Here is a 23,220-nt window from a genome sequence, read left to right as displayed (position 1 = left end):
CAAAACTCATCATCTATCCATGCCTCCTGGGTATGTCCATGCCCCTGATCCATCCCCCAAAAACAAACACTCAAACAAGCCCCTGCAAAAACCTGTCCCAAATCTCCCCAAACCTCCCCTTCTCCATAATATAGCAACAGCAAACCTCTCATCCTTCTCCCCTCGCCTCCATCCCCTTCTTGGCCTGCTCCGTCTTCAACCTCTCCAACACCCTCCAATCAAAATGGGGGTATATTCATGCTCATCCAAGCCTCGTTTCCTCAACTCGAGCGATGTAATGACGTCAAAAAAGGCCTGAGTAGCCTCACGTCGCTGGGCCTCAACCAACGCCAGTCTTTTCGTCGAGGCGAACCGTTTCTCCTTCCAACTATTGGCATCTATGACAGGCTCATGGATTCCATGGCTTCTGAGTAAATCTCCAACATACGGAAAGTTTGCTATGCAATGAGACAGCAGGACTGAAAAGGACGATGGTCCGCATGAGGCCTCAATTGATCGTGTCCGATTTTGCAGAGTATTCTCGTCGTGAGTGTCCTCGGAGAGTACATCACGGTCGCGGTCGCGGTCGATGCCTTCGTCTGAACACTGTTAGAAACCAATCATTTCGACTATGGTTCATGTTCTTACCTGCTGCACTATCATACCCCTGTGAACGGCCTGCAGTCTATGAGGCTGACAAAGACAAGGGGGCGCTCAAAGTGGCAGCGCCGATTGGGACGCGGCGGCCAACTCGAGGCGAGACATCACCCCGGGGGCCTGGGGACATGGTGTTCCGAGACGATACCAAGGACCGCTGAGAGTTGGTTGCGGTGGACTGGCTCGAAGACTCGATTCCTTGAAGATTGGCGATCCAAGTGAGAATCTCTTGAGTGCCCTCAGGGGTTGTCATGTTCCTGGCCTCTTCTGCTAATTCTTGCAGCTGTTGAAAAGAGATTGTGTCGTGGAAGGTTCTGTCCCAGTGTACTTTGGTGGCGACAGGAAACCTTGGGCTCCAGAAACCAGTGTTCCCCTCTTTGTCAAAAGAAAAACAGCGGAGGTCCACGACGGGTAGCGTGGGGAAAATAAAAACCGGTCGTCGCCCCTCATCGATGCCTGGCTCGGTCCGCAAGTCAATCGGACAGTTGTCGTCCACCGATACGCATTCCGGGTTGGCATAAGCCACCATCGTGGCCAGTTGTGTTGTATCGAGTTCAACCACGTTGGTCACCACAAACTTTGGCTTTTTGCCAAACCGTCCAACCTCCTCCCTGTTTTTCCAAGCAACCCACACAGAAGTGTGCCCACTTGAGGTGAGGAATGTTGTAGTTCTGGCTTTTGCAGCGTCATACCGGGCACCAACTATTGCAAAGGCCCCAATGTCTCCAAAGTTGCCGATGTATTCCTTCTTTAGCTTGATGGCACAGCATCTATAGGGTCTTCGCATGCTGTCAAAGTCGAAGTAGGGGCCATCTGACTTGAGGACAAGCCCCTCTCCCTTGGCCGTGATACACTCGGCAAAAGCACGGCGCAGGTCCGATTTGGCTGTCCGCCTGTCACAGTCGATAAGAATCTGTTTGACCAGGGCCGAGTGGCTTGGGATCATCGTAATGATTTCCTTGAGCTTTTGGAACCTCGATGAATTTCGACTGAAAATAATGATGTGTCGTCAAGCATGCGGACGTCATAGTAGACAATCATGAGGTGTTCCCAGGAATGTGTCCTACAAATGTCAGCACAAACCCCGACAAAGAGGAGGTCGGTGAGAAGCATACTGTGAATGGTGTGCAGTTCCAATGAAGGTCCCAGATCTGAAAATGTGCTTTCTGATCTTGTGAAAGTTGAGAATTCTATGTTCCTGCGAAATGTTAGTGATGACGTGTGTGTAAGCACGGAAGCAAACCTACCTTGCCACTGTAAACGGCAAGTTCCCCTTCCAAGATGCACCCCTTTGTGATAGGGCATGTGGGCTGGCCTATTTGTAGGGAATCCCCGATAGCACTGTCGTTCATGGTAGCCCATGTTGAACTCTGCAAAACAACAATTTACTCATGCAGCTTACAGCGATCCCGCGTGGAGTCTTTTCCGCTCTTCGAGAAGATCTGTGTGCAATCCTTCCCCTTGCTGAGGTCAATGTGAATCTGGCAGTATTCGCCATCCAGCTTTCTCCTCAGAACTAATCCTCCCGTGCACCATGTCCAAGCAGTGCTTTATACTCCTCCCTTTGATCCACGTCTGCCTGCCAATCTTGACTCCCAACCTCGGCTTCAGATGCTGCGCCAGCTCATTTCTCCCAGTTACTGTCCGTTCCCTCCTCTGTTTATTCAGGATAGCCCCGGCAACAGCGCTGTCGTCCTGGACCTTTAAAATGGCCGGTAACAAAGGATGTATACATTTATAGGTAGGAGGTGGTGAGTATCATGCTGAAGTGAAGTCGGAATGACATGTATCGAATCAGTTGTTTGTTTGTTAGTAAACACCAGTCGTCAAGTCGCTGGAGCTATATCCTTGAAGTTCTCCCTCAAGTAGGCAGAAGCAGAAGGATCGAGAGCAGGTTGCTCAGCACTGGCAGGCTCCAATTGTCTGTCCTAATTCACTTCTGTCACAACTCGAACAGAGGGAGGGTAGGCACGGGTCGCGTTGGTTGTACAATCGGATGAATGGCTTGGCATGCGGCACGTGGGCACGTGAAGACGTGAAAGAGAACCGTGTGAGAGAGTTGGTATGACGTAGTTCATACTGTATGTCTATATTCACTTGCTCACCCAAAGACCGTATGAACTGGCACTGGTATCGTTCAAGCACTGTCCACCTTCAACCTTCACGACCAGGGCAACCCTTTCAACAACTACTCCTCACAAGATCAGGTGGATGATATCAGGTCAAGATAATGACCCCGTTCTACCATGCCTTGATCCGAACTCACCACATCACCTCCCGCAAAAAGGTTGCCCACCTCCGCAAAGCAGCTCGTGAGTTCGAGGTTTATGCTCTCCTCCGAAGCGGTGGTTGCCCAGGCATCATGTACTGCAAGGGCAGCGAACAAGGTGTGAAGTCCTGGGTGGGAACTGTCCAGGTAAGCCCCCTTATTCCCCTTCTCTTCTAACCCACCAACTCATCAATACCCAAGAGACTCCGCTACAAAGACTTCCACCTAGCCTCCAAACCATCCCTTACACTATCCCCCGAAAACCAATCCCAAGAACCCACCGGCCTCTTTGAACTCTCCGCAATCAACGACTTTGCCTCAGCTATGGAATCCCGCGGCATAACCACCTGGTGGAGAAAAGCAATGGACTTTACCTAACCCTTCACCTTGCCCACCCATGTGACCGTTCAAAAGCAAACAACATCCCAACCCATCCTCCCTCAACCCCCCCTCTTGAAAACCCCCCCCCACCTCCCAATCCCTCTGGCCAACCAAGGCGTCCCCCACAAACTAACCCCAATCCTTACCGGCAACAAAAACTTGCAAAGCGCCCACGCCACACCAACCTCCATCACCAGCTTATACCTCCCATTCTCCCTCCAATGCTCCATTATCCCCCCCTTTTCCCCTTCATCCCCCTCCGATCCCCCCTTCCCCTCCTCTAACCACCCCTTCCTCCTAGCATACCTCTCGAAAATCCCCACCCCCTCCTTAACAGTCTCACTTTCCCCTAACCACCCCACCGGCAGCCAGTTCCCATAGTGAAACACCCCAACCAGCCCAACCAAAGGCACAATGGCAGTAATCTCATGCAGTATCAAAAACGCGACCACGTGCGTAGTGGGCGCGGACCGCAAAGAGGTGGTGTATTTTTGCAAGGGGCGTGGCAGTCTGGACAGAATCTTTTCTGCGCGGGAGAGTTTGGCTGACGACTGCGGTGGTGGAGGTGGGGAAAAGGTGCTGCTGTTTCGAGGTCGTGCGACTCCTCTGAGTTGGATTGGTCGGCGGGGCTGCCGGAGGAGGGATTGGAAAAGTGGTGGGGGGCGCATCGTTACGGCCAAGGGGGGATTGGGTTAGAGTTGAGAGGTTGACTGTCCTGGTTCGGTGGTTGGTTGTTGAAAAGTGCGATTTGTAGGCTGGTTATGGAAAACAGAGCTTGTGATAATCCCAAAGCTACCAAGTCGTCAGAGGCAAAGGGTTAGGGTTGGTTGTCACCATTCTCGAAAGACAACCGCTCAACAATTCAAAGACAAGACACAAGCATTGGCAAAACGGGTGAACAACTCAAATCGGTCTCTAATTTCCAGAGCTCTAACGCGCTACATATAATCAAGAGGACCAGTCAAATTGCCCTTGCCGCAGATACGGGCAAGCAGCAGTTTCTATCTCAGAAACGAACCGCTTAATTAGGCCTTCTCGTAGACCCAGTCAAAGGCAGCAGCCTTGTAGCTGTTGAGCTCCTCAGGCTTGAACCAGAGGGCAATCTCCTTCTTGGCGTTCTCGACAGAGTCGGAGCCGTGGCAGACGTTGCGGCCGACATCGATGGCGAAGTCACCGCGGATGGTGCCAGGAGCGGAGGCAAGGGGGTTGGTGGCACCGAGGAGGACACGGCCGGTCTTGACGGCGTCACGGCCCTCCCAGACCATGGCGGCAATGGGGCCGGAGGACATGTCTGTTGGAGGGGTAGCGGTCAGCAGCTGGGGGTGCAGCAGTAGGCATCGCAGGGTGTCACATACACTTGATGAGACCAGGGAAGAAGGGCTTGTCCTTGAGGTCCTCGTAGTGCTTCTGGAGGTGCTCCTCGCCGGGGGTGACGAGCTTCAGGGCAACGAGCTTGTAGCTGCGTGTGATGTTTGTCAGCAGATGGCCAGAGCTGAAGAGAGCTTCAAGCTTGGGGTGGAGTTCACGTACCCACGGTTCTCGAAGCGAGAGATGATGGGACCAACGAGGCCACGCTACACCGATTATCAGTATCAAACATGGTCGACAAGCTGTGCCGTGCTCTCGCGTACCTGGACGCCATCGGGCTTGATAGCAATGAAGCTGTTTCACCGTCAGTTCATGAGAATGCGAAATGGCGGGGTAGAATCAGGACGAGAAAACAAGGATGGCGGGGTAATCGAGGGGCAAGCCAAGGCGAAAAAAACAGGGCGATGGGTGCTCAGAAAGAGGCAAAAGCTGGGGGGAAAAGACTTACGTCTGCTCGGTGGACATTTTGGCTGGTTCTTGAGAGTCTGCTGGAGAATTGACAAGAAGTGGTGGAGGAGGAGAGGAGGAAGAGGGAAAAAAGGAATTTTGTTCAGAAGCCGCTGGAGCCCGAACAGCTGAGGAGGCTCGGGACGAGGTGGGGTCGAAGCCGTCAGAAAAGACCACAGCCGTTAACACAACGACCCACATTAGGAGGACATAGAATGCAGGAGACTCGTTCCCAAACACGCCCCGACACCTCGCCAGCCAACCACCGCCGCCGCCATCTCGCTGCTGCTGGCGTCTCGGAACAGCTGTGTCTGTACTCGGCATGACGGGTCGAATCAGAGGCACCCGATCTTTCTGAGAGCTCGAGGCGGTCGGGCAACTAGGTAGCTATCGTCGGGATGCTTGAAGGTGGCTTGTTGATAGGGGGTGGTCTGGAAGATAGCCAACGAAACAGCAATGGTTATTGACGAGGTTCAGTCTCCATTAACGAAAGAATACAGCACGCCCGGCTTGTTGATGTCTTCAACGATGTACAGCCTATATCTTGGAGCCCAATCGCGAGAATGTCCACCAGCGCTGGCTAAAGTCATCATTCAGGGTTAGGTACGGCCAGGGTGCCAGGCAATGTGCCACTTGGCAGCAGGGTTGGCTATGGGCGGAGCGCCAGCAGGGGCCCGGTCCCTCTCTCAGGAGAAAGGTGGCCAATCCAGATTGGGAGCTTTGAAGCAGTTGCCAACTCAAAACATCCCAACATTGAACCTGGGGCAGAAGCCATCGCATTTTTATTTTATTTTTCTTTGCTGCATTTCGGAGGATTACCGGATGCACAAAGTGAGGGCTTGAAGGCCATCTCACTCCTTTCTATCGCGTTTGCTCTTTGTTTTTCCAGCACACCGAGAGTGCCTTGCGACAGCGCCTTGAGCGTCGCTAGCCGCTGCCATGCACCTCTCAGGCCCGCTGTCCGGGAGGTGGACAGCTTATCTTGGACTGATATCTACACTTTCTGGCGTCATTACACCAGCAGGTAGGGAACTGAGGTGGTCTTGGGTATCTAGATTCTCTGGAACATTGTGATTAACCTCTTTCTGTATCAGTTGCCGTCAAGGAACATGACTTCAAAAAGTGCGCCCAGTCGGGCTTCTGCTCGCGAAACCGAGCGCTTGCTGACCATGTCCTCTCCACCAACTCGTGGTCGTCTCCATACTCTATCCTTCCCGAATCCGGGTCCTTCAAGGACGGACAGTACCAAGCTGTCGTATTGAAGACTGTCAACGACAATGGCGACACCGTCCGGCTTCCATTGACCGTTTCCTTCCTCGAATCCGGCACCGCTCGAGTTACAATTGATGAAGAGAAGAGGCAAAAGGGCGAGATCGAACTGCGCCATGACAGCAAGGCCCGGAAGGAGCGATACAATGAAGCCGAGAAATGGGTTATTGTTGGAGGGCTAACACTTGACAAGGAAGCCAAGGTGGATTTCGAAGACAAGTCACAGCTCACTGTCAAGTACGGACCTACCTCCTCCAACTTCGAAGCCGTCATCAAGTTCGCTCCCTTTGGAATCGATTTTAAGCGCGATGGAGTCAGCCAGATCAAGTTCAACGACCAGGGGCTGCTGAACGTGGAGCACTGGAGGCCCAAGATTGAGAAGCCAGCGGTTGAGAACAAGGACACCTCCGAGGGCGAGCAGAACCAGGAGGACAAGGAAGAGGAGAAGAAGGAGGAGGAGGAGGAACCCAAGGGCGAGGACGAGAGCACCTGGTGGGACGAGTCCTTTGGCAGCAACACCGATTCGAAGCCTCGTGGCCCCGAAAGTGTTGGCCTCGATATCACCTTCTCGGGCTTCGAGCATGTCTACGGCATTCCTTCTCACACCGGCCCTCTGTCACTGAAGACCACTCGCGGCGGGGATGGCAGCTACAGCGAGCCCTACAGGCTCTACAACGCCGACGTTTTCGAGTACATTCTTGACAGCCCCATGACGCTTTATGGCTCCATTCCTTTCATGCAGGCCCACCGCAAGGGCTCCAGCGTTGGTGTTTTCTGGCTCAATGCTGCCGAGACCTGGGTCGATATCACTAAGGGCAAGGACTCCAAGAACCCCCTGTCTCTTGGTATTGGCTCCAAAACCAGCACCCACACTCACTGGTTCTCGGAAAGTGGTCTTCTGGACGTCTTTGTTTTTCTTGGCCCTACCCCCAAGGATCTTACCGCCAAATATGGCGAGCTCACCGGCACCACCACCATGCCTCAGGAGTTTGCCCTCGGTTACCATCAGTGCCGCTGGAACTACGTCTCGGACGAGGATGTCAAGGATGTCGACCGCAAAATGGACAAGTTCAAGATGCCCTATGATGTCATTTGGCTTGATATTGAGTACACGGATGATAAGAAGTACTTCACCTGGGATGAGCATAGCTTCAGGGACCCCATCGGCATGGGCAAGCAGTTGGAGAGCCACGGTCGCCAGCTGGTCACTATCATCGATCCTCATATCAAGAACACTGACAACTACCCCGTCGTTGCCGAGCTCAAGTCCAAGGACTTGGCTGTCAAGAACAAGGATGGCAACATCTTTGAGGGCTGGTGCTGGCCAGGCAGCTCCCACTGGATTGATGCTTTCAAGCCTGCCGCCCGTGAGTGGTGGGCTACCCTCTTCAAGTATGCCTCGTTCAAAGGCTCCATGGAGAACACCTGGATTTGGAACGACATGAATGAGCCTTCGGTCTTTAACGGTCCCGAGACGACCATGCCCAAGGACAACCTTCATGATGGCAACTGGGAGCATCGTGATGTCCACAACCTTAACGGCATGACCTTCCACAACGCCACACACCATGCTCTCAAAACCCGCAAGCCTGGCGAGCTCCGCCGTCCATTTGTCCTCACCCGCGCCTTCTTTGCCGGCTCTCAGCGCATCGGTGCCATGTGGACCGGTGACAACACTGCTGAGTGGGGCCATCTCAAAGAATCCATCCCCATGATTTTGTCCCAAAACATCGCCGGCTTCCCCTTCTCCGGCGCTGACGTCGGTGGCTTCTTCGGCAACCCTGACAAGCAGCTCTTGACTCGTTGGTACCAGGCCGGTGCTTTCTACCCCTTCTTCCGCGGCCATGCTCACATTGATGCCCGCCGCCGCGAGCCTTACCTCATGGGGGAGCCGTACAACACCATCATCGCTGGTGCCCTCCGCCTTCGTTACAGTCTTTTGCCATCATGGTACACTGCCTTCCACCAAGCCCACGTCGACGGCACTCCCATCGTCAAGCCGCTGTACTACACTCACCCTGACGAAGAGGCCGGTTTCCCCATCGACAACCAATTCTTCGTCGGCAACACCGGCCTTCTCGTCAAGCCTGTTACCGAGGAGAACAAGGAGACTCAGGACATCTTCATCCCTGACAACGAAGTCTACTACGATTACTTTACTTACAATGTCGTTGCCTCTGGCAAGGCCGGGAAGACGGTCACGGTTGCCGCTCCGCTGGAGAAGCTCCCCCTTCTGATGCGTGGTGGCCATATCTTCCCCCGCCGTGACATTCCCCGCCGCTCTTCGCAGCTCCAGAAGTGGGATGACTACACTTTGGTGTTGACCATTCCCAAGGACGGAAAGCACGCGGAGGGCGAGTTGTACGTGGATGACGGCGACTCTTATGACTTTGAACAGGGGCAGTACATCAACCGCAGGTTTGTTTACGATGGCGCCGCCAAGACCATCACGTCGGTTGATAAGGAGGGCAGGGACACCAAGAGCGTCAAGCAAGGGGAGTGGCTCAAGAAGTACAATGGGGTGAGGGTGGACAAGATCGTGGTTGTGGGGGCGGAGGAGAAGGTGTGGGGGAAGAAGACCGAGGTGGATGTTGTTGATGAGAGCGGGAAGGGGGCGTGGAAGGCAAAGGTGGAGTTTACTCCTGCTGACAAGGCCGCCGGGAGGGCGAGCTTTGCGGTTATCAAGAGGGTGGGTGCGAGCATTGGGAGTAATTGGAAGGTTGAGCTCTAAGCTCTGAAGGGCTTTGGTATATGTTTTGTGTTGCGAGACAAAAAAGAAAGCGTTGGCATCAGCTGAACTTGTGGATACTGCTTTGATGCTGCTGTTTTATCTAGCTTTGCTTATACATTGCATGATGTTGTACGACAGGAGACTGTTTTGTTGTGTTGTGTTTATTTGTTTGCATCACAAAGACAGGTTTTATGCTCTTACACATGCACAGCCTTTGGGGGAGGAAGAGGAGGAGGAGGGAAGAACCTTGTGCGAGGAACGGAGGCTTTCTCGCGTCCTTTCGGTTTCTCGGGGGGTGTTTTTGTACAATGTGTTGGCGTGGCCCTTTTTGCCTTTGGATATTCTAGCCGGTGGTCATCATCGGGGCTTCTCGGCTCACCGTACACCGGACCCTTCTCTCACCGAATGAAGCTCGGGGAATGGAAGAACATACGAAGTTTGACACGAGCGGCACGAGCGGTAAGCCGGCTAGAAAAGACGGTACCTTGCATGAAGACAGCCCGTGTATATACAACGGGCGCCGCGTAGCTGCAGCCTGCACGTTACGCGGGTCGCACAAGACATGCAGCAGCACACGCGATTTTTGGGGTGACGGGGGGAGGGAGAGACTAGAAAACTGATTTGGAAAAAAGTGGCTTGCTTTTACGCGCCTTTTGTTTTATATATATATATATATATATATATTTTAAAAAAAAACAAATCTTTCTAGAAAACGAAAAGACTTCGTATTGGCAAAAGACCGACAGGACGAGATTGTAGCACGGCTTTTTACCGAGCCATGCACAGAGTGAGGGTTAATTGATTACTGGGTGAGAGCGTTGATCAAGAGCACAGCTAGTGTTGTGCCACGCCGTTTGTGCCTGCTGCGCCGTTGGATACCAGGCTACGACTTGGAAAACGGCACTACCAAGGATCGGAGAATTTGGGCTTGGGGGTGTGGCAGAGGAGGGGGAGGGAGGGCCAATTGATGGGTTTGAACGATTTTGCCAGCGAGGTTTTACCATAACCAATGGAACAAAGAAAACGGGCAGTGTGTTGGGTTCGGTTGATTGGTAGGTTTGCTGCTGTGTTTGGAATTGATTGTCGCCCTTTTGGCGGGGAATAAAAAAGGGGGGGGGGGGAATGTGGTACCCTATAAAAGGGGGATGGGGGCGAACCATGACATGCACCCCTCCCTGGTTGTTGTACCAAAGAGGAAGATCTGCAAGGCACCCACATCCGAGAGATCCTTTTTTCGTTTTGTTTAAAGGGATTTTCGCCTGCCGTATTTTTTTTTCTTTTTCTTTTTGAACTTTTGGAAAATTCTTTTGTGTTTTCTGTTTTTCTTGTTGGTAGTTTTTGGTTATTTACTTTCCAAGGGGGCGGCGCATCATCACTCGTTTGACTCGCACCATCACTCACCACTTACACCCACCAACAGTCAACACACACCAAACAACTGACACCATACTTATCCTTCCCTCAAAATGAAGTCCACCACCCTCCTCACAACCCTCTCCCTCGCCTCAACGGCCCTCTCCACCGCCATCCCCCTCCCCATCCGCACTAACACCCGCCCCATCCGCCTCCTCCACAAGCCGCCCCTCTCCCCTCCCTCCCAAGGCGCCCGTATCCTCTCCTCCCAGTCAGAAGAATCAACCCTCGGCGGCGCCCATCTCCCCTCCCCCCCCTCAGGAAAAGTAGCCTCCGTCACCGCCACCTTTACAATCCCCCACGCCTCCATGCCCGTCACCGGCCCAACAGCGAACAACACCGTAGGCCTGTACGCAGCCTCCTTCCACATCGGCATCGACTCGTTTTCGGGTCTCTGTCCCAACAATAGGTTCATCCGTGCGGGGGTGGATATCTTTTGGGATGGGACCATAGGCGGGGAGCAGACTCCTTGGGTGTGGTACCAGTCTTCACCTGCTGATGAGGACGGGATGGGTTTTGGGAATTTCTCTGCAAAGGCGGGGGATGTGGTGCGGTTCGTGGTTACGGGGAGCGAGGTGAAGGTTGAGAATTATGGGAATGTGACCTGCACTAAGGGGTTGAAGGCTAGGCAGGTTGGGGTTCAGAGGGTGGATGGGGGTGGGCTTTGCGGGGGGGAGGCGGCGTGGGCGGTGGAGGATTTTCCGCTGGCGGGGATGCCGGATTTTCCTGTTGCGTTGGCGGATTTTGGGGGGGTGGTTTTCAAAAATCTGGAGGTTGGGTTTGGGAATGGGACGGTGATGAGGAATGCGGAGGGGGCGGGGGTGAGGGATGTGAGGTTGGCTGCTCAGGGGGGACGGTTGACGGATTGTGTGGTTGGGGAGGGGGGGGGGAGTGTTAGGTGTGACAGGGTTGTGGGGGAGTGAAGCTGGACATGGGGTTTAATAGGGGGAGGGGGGGGTGGCCGGTTATGTTTGTGGGCGAGAATAAAAGAAATTGTGATGTAGGAGTAATGGTGAGGGGGGGAAGTTGACATTTAAAGACAGCTGATAGGCCTTTAAAGATAATGGATGGGTCTTTACTTCTATGTTATATTCTACATTGCTTGGTTCACAAGGTGGGATTTTAGCACAAAGGTTCTGGTGTATCACGAAAGAACTGTGAATGATGAACATGAACACGGAAAGAAACATCAGACAGGAGACTGGTATATAGGTAGACCGTGCATCCATCCCTATCTCGGTGCTTGCCCCCATCTCAAGCATTCCGAGGCCATCTTCTTCCCAGTCACAGGCAATGCGTTGACGTGCCCGCCACCGCTGACATGTCAACCGACGTGGTGAGCTTAGAGAGAAGTCAACCAGGTGGTGAGCAAAAGGCTGAGACCTTTTTTTTTTCCTGCTCTACGTTAACTATCAAGGTTTTACAAGGGGAGTCCTGCATACCTAAAAGAGGTAGGTAGCAGCTACAACAACACCTTGGCAAGGTCTTTCTGACTTTACACTCTTGCGAGATCTCTAATTGGTTTAACTGCCTCTCAGGCACCAACACACACCAAAAATCCTTGGCTCCTCCGTGTCACAATGCCAACGTGGCCTTTTTTCCACAGTTCAGAAATTTGAAATTGGCGACATTCCACTTTAGCAAATGGCTAATCACCTCTGTCGGCCGTGCCAAAAGCTCAGTTTCGACAAATTGCAGAGTACCCAGCCCGAAGACCTCTCCGACGAAGATGGGCGACTGATCAAGCGGACTTTGTCCCCGGACTTGATCGAGAGCTGCGATTTATGCAACTTCTTTGCTCGGACAGCTCGGTATTATACCGGTGACTGCAAGGAATACCTCAATGCGGACGGGGTGCCTGAGATATCTCTTCGCCTGGGCAGGTGGGGTCGGAGAACGCCGTGTCTTCGCGACGACCACGACCTGGTGATCCTCATTGAGAAACAAGATGCCGAGAAAGAAAAAGCAGGGAGCCGCTTGATAGAACCGGACCGGATTGACTACTCGTTATTGCGCGGTTGGTTTTCCAAATGTGAAGATGGCTACATGCGGGATTATTTCAAGTACGATATCGACAGCCTCCGCGTCATCGACTGCGGGGATGTTGGGGACGGAGAGCAAGAGCCAAGGTTGGTCTCATGGGCTTCAGTTGGCAAGCAGTTGGACGGTGATCCCCCAGAATATGTCGCCTTGAGCTACGTGTGGGGAGCAGCGCCAGGCAGGCTGCCTACTTTGACGGTAAACTCGACCCTCCCTGGGCCCCTCCCAAAGGTCATCTCGGATGCCATTGTGGTGGTGAGGAATCTGGGGGGTCGTTACCTGTGGGTGGACCGGTACTGCATCCCACAGGGCGACAACGACGAGAGGGAAAGGCAGATTCATGCGATGGGACAGATTTACCAGTCGGCAAAGTTCACCATTATCGCCGCGGCTGGAGACGGGCCGGACCATGGACTGCCAGGCGTTACCACTACAAGACGTCTACCTCACCCCTTCATAAACATCCAAAATTACACTCTTACTCTCATTCCCCAGCCAGACGGATACATTCACCATACCAAATGGGCTACCCGCGGTTGGACCTTACAGGAGGGCTTTCTCTCCAGCCGGCGTCTGGTGTTTACCGATCACCAAGTCTTCTACGAGTGCCAGTGTATACAAGCTGTCGAGGCGCTTGTAGGTACATACTGGCACCCATACTCGTACTCATCAAGAGAGCTGTGGTTCCACGTGTTCGCAGGCGATACGAGCAAAAGAAAAGGGAGGGGCCGGCCGGGCTTCCATTACGTCGAGCAGCTGCACGGCTTTATTGAGAATTACATGACGCGAGATCTGACAGACGCCAACGACGGTCTTAATGCTTTCCGGGGTATTCTGCAGCACGCTGAACAAAACTGGCGAACACCGATCCATGAGGTTTGCGGACTGCCAATCTATGTCCCGGAATATCTGGGTACGCCAAACAACAATTCGGCCATTGCCGTCAGTCTCTCGTGGAAGATGAGTGATCTGAGGCGGCGACCCGAGTTTCCCAGCTGGACGTGGATCGGGTGGAGGTCGGTCAAGAGGACTGGAGGGGGGTCGTTTTATCTTGCTACGGATGAACGGTGGTATTCATCGGCGGATTCGAAACATTACATCACATCGGTGGATGTCGCTTTCCGCGATGGCCAGGTCATCCAGTGGTCCGACTTTGATGGCAGGGGAGACAGAGGGAAGGTCTTTGAGAAGTCGTCCATGCCGGGAATGTCTGAGCTACCACAGAGTTTGTTGGTGACAGGCTGGCTGTTCGATCTGACTGTTGTTGCGGTGGGTGATCCAGGGGACGGACTCGCCACGACTGAGTTCCACACTGTCGAGATCAGGGAGCAATATCGGCGGCCCATGTCTTTTGGAGTTGAGCGGGAGCACCTGATGTCGTTCTTTCCTGCCAACAGCGATGGCAACAGAAAATATACATTCACCTGTTTGCTATTAGCTGAAGTCGACAAGTCCAACGACCGAAGCACGCTTGTGTTCCTGGTCCTTCGCCCCGTTCTTCAGGCCGAAGCTTTAGTGCAGACGTTTGAGCGCCTGGACTGCTGGACTCTGACATCAAGCACGCCCATCGTACAGGTTGACGGTACGATCATGAAGGCTGGGGATTGTGTATTCAAGAATGATGCTCTGGTTCTGCAATAGCCTTGGCATGGTCTTGTATGTAGCATCTTTGAGAAGGCATGGACGACCTTAGACTCCAGATATGTAGTCTGATTCAGAGCCTAACAATCACATACGACCATAGATAGCTGAAAGCTCGGGATCCCGTCCGCTCTCCCCTAGATAAACAGCTAATCGCCGGATCAGTACTCAGGTGGGTGACCACTGGGGAATCCCCGGTGTTGTATGTTTTTAATGGCTTTTCTTTTGCATTTATATAGCGAACTATCCAAAGTCCATTTCTGCACGTGTACCATGTATATGAAAAGCTGGATACGTCGAGATTATCAAAGGAAGCTGATATGACAGGAAAGGTGCCTCGACACAACCAACACCAAACCAACTGGCCCTATTCTGCTTAACCCTCCCTAAACCTAGACATACACATGGCAAAACATCCCCCCAGCTCCCCCAAACCCATCATGCGCCTCCAGAACCGGGACTATCTCAGGAGCAAGCCACTTCAAATCAAGCTTCCGAGTAGCAGCATCCCTCCTACTAAGCGTCACCTGGGCATTAACTCGCTTCTCAGGATCCACCATCTACCAAATCCACCACAACCTATCCAGCGACGCGTGATGGAAGTAAAAGATCGGATCCCCAGGCGAAACCATCGGGTCACCACCGGGATCCCCCCCAGAGATGTAATGCCCAGCGGTATGGATCCCAAAGTTGTAAGGGTCGCTCGCGTTGCGGGGTGGGGTGAGCAAGGTGTTGTAGAAGGTGTTGATGTCCTTGGACTTGGTGAGGAGGTTGTAGGCGCGGTCGGTGGTGGCGCCGAGGGCGGCGTCGACGCTGATGTCGCGGCGCATGCAGCGGGGGTTGTAGCCGCCGCCGCTGGGGAGGGGGTTTCGGGGGACGTTATTCATGACGGGGGCGCCGGGGCCGATGTTGGCTGTGTATCTGTGAGAGAAGGTTGGTTAGGTATTTTGGTAGTGGTTGGGGAGGAGGAGGGAAACGCACTCTTTGAAGGGGCCGTCGACGACGCAGCCGCCTCCACCGCCGGGCTTGATTGTGCCGGTACCGGTGCGCAGGCCGGTGTATTTGGGGTCTGGTAGGCCGTTGCCGCCCATGCTGGTTGCGTTGCCGTTGAAGAGGGCGGAGTTCTTTGGGTCTTTGGTGTAGCGGTCGTAGTTCATATACTTCAACCACAACAGTTAGCGAGCTTCTTCAGCTATAATAACAGGACTGGTAGTCGTACCGGATGGTATCCCTTATAGCCGCACTCGTTACGAAGAGCCAACTCATAAGCAAGCACGAAATACTTATAGGCAGGAAACAAGCCAATGGTATCGTGCAGAGATCCGGCATTCGTTAGGTGGTATGCCATGAAATCATCGTACCGGTTCCGAGCTCTTGGGAACTGGTCCTTGCGTTAGCCACCCCCGGGCACCCAGCCTTCTTTCAAACACACTTACACATTCACCATGGTCCTCCAATCCCTTGGAGCCACGACCCCCGCGGGAGCCGAGGGCAGGAGGATGGAAACGCTCCAGATAGACCGCATATTTGCAAAGTTGCTTTTGTTGACGAAAACGCCAGGGCTTTCAGCGGCAACATCTTGGGTTGAAAGAACCTTTTTGTAGAACACACACTGTCTCTCACAGATCTAAAGTGAGGGGGCAGGCAATTCCGTACGCGTGGATGCTATATAACTATCTTTAAAACATGAAGCATGATTGGACTGGTTGATAGACTGGTCCCTGTGGGTGGTTCCGGCATTTGACCTTTTGCTGGTCGAGGGCTAACCTTAAACTGCCGTCGTTCCGAGCCGTGGTTGAGAAACCTTACCCTAGGATATTGGATGCCTGATTAGGTTACATGTTTTCCTTCGTGCAGGGTTCCATTTGGGTGATGGTTTATGATAGGGCAGGTGTGGTTGGCGAGGTCGGTTTCTTTTTGATGAGCAGTGGGTGAAGACCAGTCCGACAGTTCGGCGCTAGAAACACAATAAACAGCCAAGGGATCAACATAATCTACCTACCAGTATTGATCAGATATTGTTAATCCTATTCTATACTCTCTTCCAAACAGATTAATTTTCGCTATATCCATTTTAAGCACCATCAACCATAGACACCATCACAGCAGCAGACCTCAGTCTGTGGACGTGATACCGTTCAAAGCATTGCTAAACCGACATTAATATCTCCAACCCAGTCATACGCGGCAAACATTCCCTCTCCCCGCAGCCGCTTTTTATCTAATGGTAACCAATGACGATCGATTAGATTGTTCTGGCGTTGCTTGTTCCGTTAGCCACCCCTTTGCCGTTCAGCCGAGAGACTCCATACCGGCAGTTTAACCTGTCGTGAGACTGGCAACCCACCCATATCATATATGAGACTCAACCGCAAGTACACACCAACAATCCAAGGGGTGAAACCTGGTTGGGCTTGATCCGGATTTTTATCTTTCCAAATTTAAACGGACAACATGCAGCTCGCTTTCCTTGTGGCTCTCATCTGCGGGATTGCCCTCGCGGTCGAGGACTGCACAACAACATCACAATCCACTTCCTACTGGAGCATCAATAACCTTGTCCTGAAGGTCTACGACTGGGACAACGGCAGTTCCATGGGCACGTTTGGGTTCACATCATATTCCTCAGCGACGAACAAAACAGTGGAGTGTCTGGCACAGGATGTTGATCTTGCCAGATTAGCGGGAAATGAGCCGTGGTCGAAGTGCAGCGATCCTGGGGTTGAGTTTCGATTTGATTTTGAGGATATGAGTTTGAGTTTAAGGGAAACGTGGACGTGTTCGGGGTCGCCGGGGTAAGTATACTTTTGACAAGAAATATGAACCCGTTATGGCTTGGGCTAACATTTCCCTAGAACAACATTCAATGCCAATGCGACAGGACTCATGATGTTGCATGGCTGTCTGGACAGTGACACAGAGAAGGGTGTCGAGTCGGATTGCCATGTGATGGAGTTTGACATGGCGGGCGAAGTGACCTCTTCGGCGGTGTTATAGTTGCCTTTCAGGCAAAGGCAGGGCAGTATTCTAGATGGGACAGAGAAATCACACCCGTGAAGTTATTTCCCAATTTCCCATTCCTACCCATGATCTCGCGACCGAATCAGCCCTACCATGTGCCTATTGAGCTTGGCTGTTTGGCAGAGCCTTGGCATGTCCTCATTCTGCCCTACGGTTGGTGCAAGTACGGGTTAGTTCACATTGCCAAGCCTCAGCTATCCCTTCTTCATAATCCCGCCGAGTGAACATCATGCCAACCCTGCCGGCGCCAAGTTGGGCACACGTTTTAAGTACTGCGGGCCGCCCTGTTTAGCTTCGTTGTGGTCTCCTTCTTCACAGCCATGTCTTCATGATGGTACAAACAAACCCACATGCAGTAGCCTTTTTGGCCATCATGGCCAGTGTGATTCATCCAGCACTGGCCAACGAGTGGACTGGGTGGACTCGCACAAAATTACTGGCCCTGGCAACATCTTACTTACCAAACGGCTGCGATCCGGAGGGTACAACCGGGTTAACGTCATGCTACCAGACATATGTCCCGGGTGTTCCTTACAGGGTGAAGCATACCAACATTCCCCCTGGTGCCACACCGACGAGCAGTTCAACGTACACCAACCGCGACTGGGACATTAAAATGGCCACCATCCTCCTGCCCCCGGACGCCGTCCCCCGGTCCGAGATTGACGGCTGGTACTGGTTCCGATCAACGACAACTAGGCCCCCATCTACGAGCGACCTTTGGTGGATTGACCACACCCTCACCGCCCCAGCCAGCTGCCCAACTCCATTCGAGTTCACCACATCTCATCTGCTCAGGTACTGGGGCGACCGCCTCCCATCCGAGTTCCTCGACGAGTACATGCTCCCCAAAGCCACCGTCTTCCCAGTCTATACAACCACACCCTCCTATAGGGGAGCCTACCCGTCACCAGTGAGAGAGATCCACGTCAAGCCGACGGATCTACCCCCAACCCGCAACGGTGGACTTCCTCTCTACGGAGATGCAGGCTTTTTCATATCGGATCTCAAGAGCTTCAATCAATCCTATATCACACACTGCCATCTTCCTGGCGAGCCGCGACCCTGCCCTTACACCTACGCTGGGAAGTGCAGCAAGATCGAGCCGTGGAAGATCATTGTTGCGGCTGTTATCCCGTCCATTTTTCTTCTTGGGTTCGTCGAAAGTTTCTTCTGGTTCAGGCGGTTGATGCTGGGCAAGTCGTGTCTCCGGTTGGGAACGGTGTGCTGGAATCTGATCTTCATTTTTCTCGTCTTTTTCACGGCGATAGAGGATAAAAGAAGCCCAGAGCATCAGGCCGACTTCAGGGAGCAGTGGAAGAAGATGTCGCTCATGACAAAGATCAAGTTATGGGGCCAGTTTGGATTTCGGCATCGGTATCCGGTGGAGTGGTTGGGAGAAAGGAAGCCGACGGGCCGGGTCACGGAGAGTATCGAGATGACAAGAGGTGGCGGTAATGGAGGAGCTGGGAGAGGAGGACAGCGGGTGGAGGATGATGATATACCTCCAGCTTACCCTGGTCCTCCTGCGTAGGTGGCTGGTGGGACTGCTTGGTGTTGGGCACCTAACCGAAATCCGGTGTCGATGCCTGTCTAGGCGAGTGAGTCATGTAATTATGCTAGATACCCCCTGCTTAACGGTTAGTTATTGAATTAGCTAGGTAAAATGTTAACTTTCTTATGTAACGGGAATGTTTGTTTTGAAGGCGTCGACATGATTTTTTGTTTGTAGCTAACCATTGGTCAATGGATATACAGTTATCCTCAAGCCTCTGGACTGACATCCAATAATTCCTATCCGACCACATGATTAAGGATGGCCCTTGAAGAGGGGTAAGAAGTTATATAAAAGGAAGGAGCCCCCCAGGGTTTCCCCCTTAATCTATACTCTAGAATTTTTCTCCCCAACACCGAACATCGCCATCACCAGACATCCTGTCATGGCACCACCAAAAACGCTTACAACGCTACCGAATGAGGTTCTGCTGCGCATCTGCAAGCTCCTTTCCGACTCACACTTTTCCAGCCTGAGAGCGCTTTCACAAGCCAACCGACATTGTTTCTCTGTTGCCGCCGCGGCTCTCGTTGATACAATTACCTTTTACATCGGTGATCCCGCTCAATTGGCCCAAGATGTTGAGAACTGCAAACAAGTACTCCAGCAGCGGAATCACAATTTATTTTCCCATGTTCGCCGCCTCATTATAGTTGGCTGCATGGGGGAGCTGGATAGTAGGCAGATTAATCCGCTTCACCCCGAATACGCAAACCGATCCTGGCATCTATCACTGCCCTAGACCACAGACTTTGACACAGCTCGCGCACATCTATACAGTTTCCTCCCCGGGTCCTCCAATGGACGCAGCGCAATCCTCTTGACTCTGAAAGGCGATGATCAATGGCCCGGACGTCAGATTATCCCAGCCAGCCAGGCCTATGAGAGCGCTGGGCATTGGCAACCACTGGCAGACCTTATCTCTCAGCTCCCAGGCCTAGAAGATGTTATCTACCGTTGCCCGTCACAGTTCCCACCTTGCTTGCTTAAGGCGTTGCACGCCAAGCAAAGAAAGCCCCGTCTGCATCTCCAAATATTCAAGTTGTTCAGCGCCTTCGATAGCTCGCTAACGATTGATTCTCACGAGTGGAACGTCATTACTTTTCCATGTCTCTATAGCGTCTGGGTCCGATACGACAAGATGTCATATGACGAGAGCGAACCTGATAGACTCTACTCCCTTCACCACCGTGCTCTTGATTGGATGCTCAACCGGCCGCTAGTTGGAGCTACGCTGAAAGAAGTCTATTCAATATTTAACGCCGAGTTCGAAATGGTTTACACGGGGGACCCTGATAGTTATCCAGACGAATCTCATGGATGTCGCAATGCGACTCGGAATCCGGTCAACTTGTTGCGTCGATTGCGTCGAAAGACGCAAGAAGGTAGTGAGGGCCCCCCTTCTCAAAATGGACGATTGACACATTTGAGTCTCAGCGGGGGAGTTAAGGATATATTTAATGCCGGGTGTAGAGAGCACTATGGTTGGGCGAATCCACCCTCCCTTGGGCAGCTTCAGGCCAGCGACCAAGGCGCCGATCAAACCAAACGAGTTCAATTCAACGCAAGTCAAACAACGCAAAGGACTCCAAAATAGGGTTAAATCGGGCTTTCCCCCGATTTACTTTAAATTAACCGATTTACTAAGACGATATTTTTTTTTCTTTTTCTATATATAACCCTCGTTATTTGTTACCTTTAACTCTATAAAATTTCAATTTAAAGATCTTGTAAATCTATATGTCTGGCTATTCCGAACCTCGGTATAGCGCGTAATTAACCTATAAAGAAGCCCCCTTAAATTCCTGTTGAAATAGGTGCTATTGAGGTCTGTAAATATAGGCTCAAATAGCTATCGGCGCAGTACACTGAGAGCGAAGAAGACTTTGACTGCAGCATTCGACAGTTGCTGTGGCACTGAAGGAAGGTGGATTACAGGGGCGGCGCTCTGTAATATATAGAAGAGAATCACTGTAACATAGGCTTGTGAGGCACTAATGAGTGTGGTGAACCAGTATATTAATTGAACCTTATAGACTAAAAATACCACAGTGAAGAGGGGGTTATGGGATTGAAAGGCTGGCTCAGTGTAAAACAACGGTGACCCATAGTTACCTACCTAGGTTGATGATAATTATGGTGAAGAAGAGGATTATGGACCCCATGACAGCAATGTATTGGTCAGGGGTATTCAGGGATGTCACAGGGGGTCAATCAACATATATTCAGCCATTATCTCGTCTATATCAAGTACTCCTAGCCAGGTAGTCAATCAAGCTTCATAACACACAATTTTTCAGCAAATTACAGACCCCGCCATCTGTCAAAGCCGACTCCAATGTTCTTCATCCTTTCGTCGCGACAGAAAGATCTCTGAGCAGATCGCAAAGCGATCCAGCCCCGTCAGGAACTTGAGCTGAAACATCTTCGTCGGGGAGGGTGGGTGTCCGATAGTCTTCCAAGTTGCAGGTATGCTTGCGCGGGACTGACCTCTCTCGTGCTAGGTAGGTACCACCGTGAAATAGCAGTCAGTCAAAGTCTGTCAGCCAAAAATGGAAAGTGGGCTTACCTACCTATACTGTCGGACGAGAGGAGTTCCCTTCCCCTCTTCTCGCTGACTATCGCACAAGGTGGCACTCTGTACAGGCAGAAATATGCACCATCCTTATGGGCATCCTCTGCCTTTTGCGGGATTTGTACCCCCAACTCATCAATCACTGTGCTGAGCTTGAACACGTACGTGTTTTTGAGGCAAGATGTGTCGATGGTGAGGATGCTCCAGTCATCATCACTGTCGCTTCTTAGTCCCCATTTCTTGAGTTTACGCCCCCAATGGGTTGCATGCTTTTTGCTTGAAAAGAAAGAGATGAATTGAGTGCGGCCTTGGAAAGACCAGTTAAATTGGTTGTAGACAGCTTTGCTGAATTTGTCCTGGCCTGATGTCCTCCCAAATAGTGTCGTGGTGTCCCTAGCTTCGAGACCTTCGGATGTGTCATATTGTGTTTGGGTCGTCTTTCCCTGTATCCGGTAGAGGTAGGAAGGAAGTTCTTTGTGTGAACAGCGGACGGAATCCATTGTTGGTAGGTGCACTTCCAGGGTTCGGGGACTGGAACTCGGTGTCTGGGTAACTGTTGTAGTTGTTGTTGTTGTCAGGGAAGAAAATTCATCAGAGCCTAATTAGCCTGACTTGGGCTTTATCGAGACGGAATATCACATGATGACAACGGTAGTACATATGCAGTATGTATAAAAGAAGTTGTGTAACAGTCAAAGGTACATCTCTGACTGGTGAATTGGAAGCCATCGGGTTCACCGCAGAACAACCCGTTCGAAAAGGACCGAAAGGTGGCTCATCATGACTGGAGGCATCGCATTGAAGAAGGAAGAGGCAAATCGGATTGGGCAAAATGTTATTGCTATTCTATGTGTCTTCGCTACCTATGTTGTCTCTCTGCTACCTAAAGTGTCCATGATTCGACATAGGTTGAGGAGTTGTGTAACGGTAAGGCGGGCCTCAAGTACCGGTTAATGAATGGCTTGAGATGTCCCAAGAGCTGAACAGAGAACCAATAGATATGCTCCAGCTCAGGTCGAGCTCATCATGCAACACTTCCCCTCAGAGCAATGTACCAGGTGGCCCAAGACATGTTGTCAATGCGCCCTTGGCGTCTATGAGCACGAGATCCACATCCATGGCAAACGCAGGAGAGTTACAACTTGCCTTAGGTCGAAAAAGAGGTCAGTGTGCAAATGCTCTCATTGGCGCGCATCGTACTGACAACAAGCCTTGGTAGTACAACCTAACACCACTTTTATGTCTTTACGGGCAGCAAAACAGCCAACTTTACGATACGATACTTTAACCCGTCCCGGTTAACACTTCGATATCCTTAGGGGTAGAGACCATCGGGCCCCCTTCTGAGTGGACGGTGAAATTACTAGACAATATCCTGTTTTGAGAAGCTTAAGGGGAAGCCCTCTATTATTTTATTACTACTTAGATATTTTCTATAGTTACCACACTATGGATGGTATTACCGCTCTAGATCTCCGGCATAACCTGGTACTTACATACTAAGAAACCTACGAATAACCATCTATACGTTTTAGCGCTTCCGGCAGTATACTAATATCTAAGTTTATATAATGTTAAAATGTTTCTTTAGGTTTATTTTCTCGATAGCGGTGCTAATGCGATTGGCAGGTAGTGGTTTTTTGAGCCCTTATAAAAGGGGTTCGCTACGTTTAATCGATAGTAAGGCTACGAGATCGAACAAACGTTTTAGTAAATCCCCGGATTTCTGTGACGAACCCCTATCCAGAACCTCTGAAAGGGACACTGGTTGAAGGCACTTCTGAAAAATCCTGGTTCGGTACAGCTAAACAGTGTACAACAAATGGCTTGTCTCAATCACAATAGTCTAGATACCAACGATTGTGATTTATATT

General features: G+C 51.7%; 12 protein-coding genes across 12 annotated transcripts; 7 read left to right on the top strand and 5 right to left on the bottom strand.

Annotated features, from left to right (window-relative positions):
* Positions 1–664: 664 nt before the first annotated feature.
* QC763_0039620 (uncharacterized protein) lies at positions 665–1,988 on the bottom strand (the record flags this gene model as incomplete). The annotated part of the gene is made up of 4 exons (XM_062905613.1): positions 665–1,600; positions 1,660–1,699; positions 1,752–1,834; positions 1,884–1,988. The coding sequence occupies 4 exons, from the start codon at positions 1,986–1,988 to the stop codon at positions 665–667; spliced, it is 1,164 nt and encodes a 387-aa protein (XP_062768800.1).
* Positions 1,989–2,785: 797 nt separating this feature from the next.
* Positions 2,786–3,283, top strand: QC763_209030 (uncharacterized protein; the record flags this gene model as incomplete). The annotated part of the gene is made up of 2 exons (XM_062909951.1): positions 2,786–3,052; positions 3,107–3,283. The coding sequence occupies exons 1-2, from the start codon at positions 2,867–2,869 to the stop codon at positions 3,281–3,283; spliced, it is 363 nt and encodes a 120-aa protein (XP_062768799.1). The 5' UTR covers positions 2,786–2,866.
* Positions 3,284–3,345: 62 nt separating this feature from the next.
* QC763_209025 (uncharacterized protein) lies at positions 3,346–3,954 on the bottom strand (the record flags this gene model as incomplete). The annotated part of the gene is made up of 1 exon (XM_062909950.1): positions 3,346–3,954. One exon carries the CDS (start codon positions 3,952–3,954, stop codon positions 3,346–3,348), a length of 609 nt encoding a protein of 202 aa, XP_062768798.1.
* Positions 3,955–4,166: 212 nt separating this feature from the next.
* Positions 4,167–5,811, bottom strand: ndk1 (nucleoside diphosphate kinase Ndk1). Its single transcript, XM_062909949.1, has 5 exons — positions 5,103–5,811; positions 4,918–4,948; positions 4,817–4,860; positions 4,642–4,745; positions 4,167–4,577 (listed from the first exon to the last, which is right to left on the bottom strand). The coding sequence occupies exons 1-5, from the start codon at positions 5,423–5,425 to the stop codon at positions 4,312–4,314; spliced, it is 768 nt and encodes a 255-aa protein (XP_062768797.1). The 5' UTR covers positions 5,426–5,811; the 3' UTR covers positions 4,167–4,311.
* ROT2 (glucosidase II) lies at positions 5,404–9,532 on the top strand. The gene is made up of 2 exons (XM_062909948.1): positions 5,404–6,125; positions 6,196–9,532. The coding sequence occupies exons 1-2, from the start codon at positions 6,041–6,043 to the stop codon at positions 9,099–9,101; spliced, it is 2,991 nt and encodes a 996-aa protein (XP_062768796.1). The 5' UTR covers positions 5,404–6,040; the 3' UTR covers positions 9,102–9,532.
* Positions 9,533–10,567: 1,035 nt separating this feature from the next.
* QC763_208760 (uncharacterized protein) lies at positions 10,568–11,437 on the top strand (the record flags this gene model as incomplete). The annotated part of the gene is made up of 1 exon (XM_062909926.1): positions 10,568–11,437. The coding sequence occupies one exon, from the start codon at positions 10,568–10,570 to the stop codon at positions 11,435–11,437; it is 870 nt and encodes a 289-aa protein (XP_062768795.1).
* Positions 11,438–12,158: 721 nt separating this feature from the next.
* Positions 12,159–14,195, top strand: QC763_208770 (uncharacterized protein; the record flags this gene model as incomplete). The annotated part of the gene is made up of 1 exon (XM_062909927.1): positions 12,159–14,195. One exon carries the CDS (start codon positions 12,159–12,161, stop codon positions 14,193–14,195), a length of 2,037 nt encoding a protein of 678 aa, XP_062768794.1.
* Positions 14,196–14,537: 342 nt separating this feature from the next.
* QC763_0039550 (uncharacterized protein) lies at positions 14,538–15,543 on the bottom strand (the record flags this gene model as incomplete). Its single annotated transcript, XM_062905612.1, has 3 exons — positions 14,538–15,116; positions 15,177–15,355; positions 15,415–15,543. 3 exons carry the CDS (start codon positions 15,541–15,543, stop codon positions 14,756–14,758), a joined length of 669 nt encoding a protein of 222 aa, XP_062768793.1. The 3' UTR covers positions 14,538–14,755.
* Positions 15,544–16,649: 1,106 nt separating this feature from the next.
* QC763_0039540 (uncharacterized protein) lies at positions 16,650–17,192 on the top strand (the record flags this gene model as incomplete). Its single annotated transcript, XM_062905611.1, has 2 exons — positions 16,650–16,990; positions 17,051–17,192. The coding sequence occupies 2 exons, from the start codon at positions 16,650–16,652 to the stop codon at positions 17,190–17,192; spliced, it is 483 nt and encodes a 160-aa protein (XP_062768792.1).
* A 352-nt stretch (positions 17,193–17,544) lies between these two features.
* Positions 17,545–18,750, top strand: QC763_0039530 (uncharacterized protein; the record flags this gene model as incomplete). Its single annotated transcript, XM_062905610.1, has 1 exon — positions 17,545–18,750. The coding sequence occupies one exon, from the start codon at positions 17,545–17,547 to the stop codon at positions 18,748–18,750; it is 1,206 nt and encodes a 401-aa protein (XP_062768791.1).
* Positions 18,751–19,156: 406 nt separating this feature from the next.
* QC763_207700 (uncharacterized protein) lies at positions 19,157–19,513 on the top strand (the record flags this gene model as incomplete). Its single annotated transcript, XM_062909829.1, has 1 exon — positions 19,157–19,513. One exon carries the CDS (start codon positions 19,157–19,159, stop codon positions 19,511–19,513), a length of 357 nt encoding a protein of 118 aa, XP_062768790.1.
* A 1,823-nt stretch (positions 19,514–21,336) lies between these two features.
* On the bottom strand, positions 21,337–21,846 carry QC763_0039510 (uncharacterized protein; the record flags this gene model as incomplete). Its single annotated transcript, XM_062905609.1, has 1 exon — positions 21,337–21,846. One exon carries the CDS (start codon positions 21,844–21,846, stop codon positions 21,337–21,339), a length of 510 nt encoding a protein of 169 aa, XP_062768789.1.
* Between the last annotated feature and the right edge of the window lie 1,374 nt (positions 21,847–23,220).

Source organism: Podospora pseudopauciseta, assembly GCF_035222475.1.
Source record: "Podospora pseudopauciseta strain CBS 411.78 chromosome 2 map unlocalized CBS411.78m_2, whole genome shotgun sequence".
NCBI classification, from domain to species: domain Eukaryota; kingdom Fungi; phylum Ascomycota; class Sordariomycetes; order Sordariales; family Podosporaceae; genus Podospora; species Podospora pseudopauciseta.
The sequence above is the reverse complement of the archived record's forward strand: the minus strand, read 5'-3'. Positions and strand labels throughout refer to the sequence as shown.

What these genes read in the sequence shown, in the direction of transcription:
- ROT2 (XM_062909948.1), top strand. Translation starts at nt 6,041, where the DNA reads ATGCACCTCTCAGGCCCGCTGTCCGGGAGGTGGACAGCTTATCTTGGA. An exon ending in TGGCGTCATTACACCAGCAG is followed by an intron (nt 6,126 to 6,195) that starts GTAGGGAACTGA and finishes TTTCTGTATCAG; the next exon opens with TTGCCGTCAAGGAACATGAC.
- ndk1 (XM_062909949.1), bottom strand. Translation starts at nt 5,425, where the DNA reads ATGCCGAGTACAGACACAGCTGTTCCGAGACGCCAGCAGCAGCGAGAT. An exon ending in AAAATGTCCACCGAGCAGAC is followed by an intron (nt 4,949 to 5,102) that starts GTAAGTCTTTTC and finishes ACGGTGAAACAG; the next exon opens with CTTCATTGCTATCAAGCCCG. An exon ending in TCTCGCTTCGAGAACCGTGG is followed by an intron (nt 4,746 to 4,816) that starts GTACGTGAACTC and finishes CATCACACGCAG; the next exon opens with CTACAAGCTCGTTGCCCTGA.